At 49.4% G+C, this 5,737-nt stretch overlaps 1 protein-coding gene across 3 annotated transcripts in view; it reads right to left on the bottom strand.

Annotated features, from left to right (window-relative positions):
• Positions 1–1,279: 1,279 nt before the first annotated feature.
• The window catches only part of LOC108803050 (glycerol-3-phosphate dehydrogenase [NAD(+)], cytoplasmic-like), a 14,324-nt gene continuing 9,866 nt past the window's right edge, over positions 1,280–5,737 (bottom strand). For 2 of the 3 annotated variants that reach the window (XM_018574893.1, XM_018574892.1), the window contains exons 6-9: positions 4,977–5,089; positions 3,431–3,664; positions 3,243–3,349; positions 1,280–1,376 (exon numbers count right to left, since the gene is read on the bottom strand). In XM_018574893.1, coding sequence (XP_018430395.1) covers positions 1,280–1,376; positions 3,243–3,349; positions 3,431–3,664; positions 4,977–5,089 — 551 coding nt within the window. The remainder of the gene's footprint in view (positions 1,377–3,242; positions 3,350–3,430; positions 3,665–4,976; positions 5,090–5,737) is intronic. The other variant, XM_018574894.1, reaches the window with a different exon arrangement.

The following is a 5,737-nucleotide window of genomic DNA, read 5'->3' on the forward strand; positions in this document are numbered from 1 at the left end:
CTGGGTTGGGGGGGTGGGGGTATAATGGGGGGGTGTTAAGTGGACATTACAGAAAAAAGGATTGCTGGCAGAGTTCTCCTTTATCACCCCGAACACAACACACCACGGAAATATTTTAGCTTTTATTTTAGGATGAAATAGAAGACAATTAGAAATGTAAAATCACGGGAAGATGATCAGCCGAGGTGTGCGGGAAATGAGAAGATGATCGCCCGAGGTGTGCGGGAAATGAGATGATCAGCCGAGGTGTGCGGGAAATGAGAAGATGATCGCCCGAGGTGTGCGGGAAATGAGATGATCGGTTAGGGTGTGCGGGAAATGAGAAGATGATCAGCCGAGGTGTGCGGGAAATGAGATGATCAGCCGAGGTGTGCGGGAAATGAGAAGTTGATCGGTTAGGGTGTGCGGGAAATGAGAAGATGATCAGCCGAGGTGTGCGGGAAATGAGAAGTTGATCGCCCGAGGTATGTGGGAAATGGGAAGATGATTGTGACGGACTCCCGGATACTCTGACTGGATATCTCTGTCTTAAGCCGGTTCCCTGGGTGCTGGAACCAGAAGCCAGGGAATATAGCATGGGGGGCTTACCCCAAGAAGCAGACAACACTGACTTTGGAGTGAAACATGAACTGCTTTATTGAGGAAAGCGCACAGAGTTTATACCTCACAGGATCAGATAGGAGTGCAGTGTGTTACATTGACCAATCCACCCAGACAGCCGGGTGCCGCATTGGAATTCCTTAATTAGATAAGGAGCTTGATCCCATCACTCTAAACAATGGCCCCTCCCCCAGACAGCCTGCTGCCTTCAGAAACATGGTTCAAATCAAGTCAAATAGTGAAAAGCTCTCTCTAGATAAAATATTAAACGGGAAAACACACCGCACACAAAGTTCTCCGGGGTAATAAATCTCTGCATCCCTGGGTCCATCACAATGATCACCCGAGGTGTGCGGGAAGTGAGAAGATGATCACCCGGGGGGTGCGGGAAGTGCAATTACCCACATCAGCCAATCAGGTTTCATCTCTCATCTGTTTGGCTTCAGTGAATTGTATACAGTAGTACTCAGGGGTCAGGGACGGGGTCACTCTCAGGGCTGGGGGTTTGGCCATCTGACGGCTTTGGTCACACACAAAAGCAGCACAAACACAGAAATAATAAAACATAAAGTGCACTGGCTGGAATGATGGCCGCATACACAGGAATCACATGTGAGGCTTTACCCAGAGTCCTTTGCACTAGTCTTGTCCTGATGTTGGGCTTGGTGCGGATGAGGGTCTAGTAATGCTCCGGATGGTTCTGCAGACAGGAGATGAATTCCTGGACGGGACGCCCTTCATAGCAGATGCGGAAAACTGCCACGAACAGGGGAAACCTGCAGACAAGGACACAATCAAATATCCAGCGCAGTCTATGTTATACAGGCTTATGAATGAGAGATCGGTCAGTGAGCATTTTACTCGAGAAAGTTTACAGAAACACAATTTAGTTTTCGTACGATTTCCTTCAAATTTTACAAAATCATTTTCAAATCTGAAATCTGTCCTATTTATACCGAAATAATCCAGACAATGTATATAAACAATGTTACTTTGTATCTCTATCTCCCTCTGATCAATGTTTATATACAATGTTACTTTGTATCTCTCTATCTCCCCTCTGATCAATGTTTATAAACAATGTTACTTTGTATCTCTCTATCTCTCTCTGATCAATGTTTATATACAATGTTACTTTGTATCTCTATCTCCCTCTGATCAATGTTTATATACAATGTTACTTTGTATCTCTCTATCTCTCCTCTGATCAATGTTTATAAACAATGTTACTTTGTATCTCTCTATCTCTCCTCTGATCAATGTTTATAAACAATGTTACTTTGTATCTCTCTATCTCTCCTCTGATCAATGTTTATAAACAATGTTACTTTGTATCTCTCTATCTCTCCTCTGATCAATGTTTATAAACAATGTTACTTTGTATCTCTCTATCTCTCCTCTGATCAATGTTTATAAACAATGTTACTTTGTATCTCTCTATCTCTCCTCTGATCAATGTTTATAAACAATGTTACTTTGTATCTCTCTATCTCTCCTCTGATCAATGTTTATAAACAATGTTACTTTGTATCTCTCTATCTCTCCTCTGATCAATGTTTATAAACAATGTTACTTTGTATCTCTCTATCTCTCCTCTGATCAATGTTTATAAACAATGTTACTTTGTATCTCTCTATCTCTCCTCTGATCAATGTTTATAAACAATGTTACTTTGTATCTCTCTATCTCTCCTCTGATCAATGTTTATAAACAATGTTACTTTGTATCTCTCTATCTCTCCTCTGATCAATGTTTATAAACAATGTTACTTTGTATCTCTCTATCTCCCCCTCTGATCAGTGTCTATAAACAATGTTACTTTGTATCTCTCGGTCAGATGGTTTGGCTTCTTCATCATATTTACACAGCAAATTCCACCCGCCATTTGGACAATGGGGAATTGCTGTTACAAGTGTAAAGGTGGCCATACACTCTACAACCATCGCACGACCTTAGTCTTGCGATGGTTGTAAAGGGATTAAAAAATTCGTCCATATATACAGCACAGTAAATGAGTGTTGTCACCGTAGGACAGGAAATGTGTTACTGGCCGGATCACCAGATCGATGTATTTCTGTGGCGGGTGCGGCTCGGTGTTCCTGATTAGCGGCTCCGCCTGTAGAGATCAATGACAGACTGAGAGGCTCCATAGCTGTCCACATGGAGAGAATCCCTGCACTTAGGAACCGATGTGTGGCCCCGGACACAAACAGTCTGCATACAGGGCCACTCATCTATTCCTAACCACGTATCATCATCATTCCTGAGCAATTACATACAAGTAGCTGCAGACACTGTAACCCCGTCATTGGTTTGTATCGGCTTCCTGTCCAGAGGTGACCCAACGCACCACCACCCTGATCTGGGCCGGGTATCTCACTACAAGATTCTCCGCGCTCTCTAACAATGTGAAATGTCCACAATGCTCTGCCAACCAGAGACCATGTGATCAGCCTGTCCAGGCTTTAGTTACATTGTTCTGTCCTATCAGCGTATCTGGCTACATATGTGTTCTGTGTCAGCAGCTGAAGCCACGGGATCACCATGACAGCCCAGCAGGCAGCACTCTCAGCGCTCAGCAATGGCCGCCGTCCTGCCTGCTGGAAGGTTCCAGAGAACAATCTGCGGATCCTCCCTCTTACTTTTCTATGGCGTCCTTCTGTCTGAGGATCTTGTAGACCTCGGCGGAGGCCGGCGGGCCCTGGAGCTTCTGTCCGTCCAGCATGTCTCTCTCCAGCTCCGCGATGGACTGAAAGAGAAGCCGCGTCACACCGGAGAATCCGCGTCACGTATTCCCGCGCCCCGCCCCCGAGGAACTCCCGGCACTCACTTTACCAGACCTGGCGAAGGCTTCGGCCACTCTGCGGTTGCGGCCTCCGTAACAGGTGGTGATGAGGTCGGCGATGCCGCAGCTCTCCAGGAAGGTGCTGGTGGACGCGGCGCCGGTGCAGAAGAGACGAGCAAACGCCACCATTTCCATCAGACCGAGCCGGATCACCGCGGCCTTCGTGTTATCACCGAAGTCCAAACCGTCACAGAACCCGGCGCCCACCGCGACTATATTCTGACATGAGAGACGACACTCCATGACACCAACATACGCCGCAATGCAGTACAAGAGGATTATACCGAATATCAAATCATTCCTAATCCGGCCTCCCCTTCAGTCTTCTATCTGACCTCCGGCCTCCCCTTCAGTCTTCTATCTGCACTCCGTCCTCCCCTTCAGTCTTCTATCTGACCTCCGGCCTCCCCTTCAGTCTTCTATCTGCACTCCGTCCTCCCCTTCAGTCTTCTATCTGACCTCCGGCCTCCCCTTCAGTCTTCTATCTGCACTCCGTCCTCCCCTTCAGTCTTCTATCTGACCTCCGGCCTCCCCTTCAGTCTTCTATCTGCACTCCGTCCTCCCCTTCAGTCTTCTATCTGACCTCCGGCCTCCCCTTCAGTCTTCTATCTGCACTCCGTCCTCCCCTTCAGTCTTCTATCTGACCTCCGGCCTCCCCTTCAGTCTTCTATCTGCACTCCGTCCTCCCCTTCAGTCTTCTATCTGACCTCCGGCCTCCCCTTCAGTCTTCTATCTGCACTCCGTCCTCCCCTTCAGTCTTCTATCTGACCTCCGGCCTCCCCTTCAGTCTTCTATCTGCACTCCGTCCTCCCCTTCAGTCTTCTATCTGACCTCCGGCCTCCCCTTCAGTCTTCTATCTGCACTCCGTCCTCCCCTTCAGTCTTCTATCTGACCTCCGGCCTCCCCTTCAGTCTTCTATCTGCACTCCGTCCTCCCCTTCAGTCTTCTATCTGACCTCCGGCCTCCCCTTCAGTCTTCTATCTGCACTCCGTCCTCCCCTTCAGTCTTCTATCTGACCTCCGGCCTCCCCTTCAGTCTTCTATCTGCACTCCGTCCTCCCCTTCAGTCTTCTATCTGACCTCCGGCCTCCCCTTCAGTCTTCTATCTGCACTCCGTCCTCCCCTTCAGTCTTCTATCTGACCTCCGGCCTCCCCTTCAGTCTTCTATCTGCACTCCGTCCTCCCCTTCAGTCTTCTATCTGACCTCCGGCCTCCCCTTCAGTCTTCTATCTGCACTCCGTCCTCCCCTTCAGTCTTCTATCTGACCTCCGGCCTCCCCTTCAGTCTTCTATCTGCACTCCGTCCTCCCCTTCAGTCTTCTATCTGACCTCCGTCCTCCCCTTCAGTCTTGCACAGTTGTACCGCCTCCTCTGATGTCACTGCACACTGGGAGCGTCTCACAATGTGCGTTAGAAGCTGCAGCCAGTCAGATAGAGTCCGCCTCCCTTCCTGGCTGGCGGACGTCCAACATCATCTATCACTTTCCTCCCCAGCCTGATTGTCCCTGGACAGATTGTTGGGGAGATTTTTACCTTCAGCGCTCCGCAGACCTCCACAGTGTCGCAGTCCTCCACCACCGTGATACGGAAGTTTGGTGTCTGCATCAGTTCCTTAAAGATCTGTCCATGTTGAGGATTCTTACACCCTGCGGAGACATCGGGAAGACGGTGAGCAGCCGCTGACACCCCGGGGTGTATGATGGGGGGGGGGAGGGGATGCTGAGCCTCAATAATGAATACAAATTGTGGAAACGTTTTCCTTATTATGATTCTTCTGATCTCCTCGGGACATTAAGGGTTACGTCCACCAATAAGGGGATCGGGGGGGTGCAGGGGGTGAAGAGAGGAGTCCGAAGACTCTCTACAATTTTTCTGAAACTATAAAGCGGCCTCCTCTGATCACATGACACAAGGGGCGGAGCTTTACAATAGAGTATGTGCCTAGGCATTATGTCACACGGCAGCCAATCAGGAGGCAGATTTAAATTGTGAAGCGACATGTGACCCGGGATTCCAGAACCAATCTGCTTCTTCTGATCTCCACGCTTCTGTCCTCCCATCCAGCCTCTGACTACTCGGAGACCGCCCAGCATACGATGCGCCCCAAAGCATCCTGCGTCATCTAGTGACGCCCAGCGCACCCGTCTGACCTACTATGCTCCAGCCCCAAGTACCCCTCAGTACCCCCTACTGCCCCTCCACCCTCAGTACCCCCTACTGCCCCTCCACCCTCAGTACCCCCTACTGCCCCTCCACCCTCAGTACCCCCTACTGCCCCTCCACCCTCAGTACCC

The sequence above is a fragment of the Nanorana parkeri genome, unplaced genomic scaffold (assembly GCF_000935625.1).
Source record: "Nanorana parkeri isolate BGI_ZX_2015 unplaced genomic scaffold, ASM93562v1 scaffold3337, whole genome shotgun sequence".
In the NCBI taxonomy this organism is placed as follows: domain Eukaryota; kingdom Metazoa; phylum Chordata; class Amphibia; order Anura; family Dicroglossidae; genus Nanorana; species Nanorana parkeri.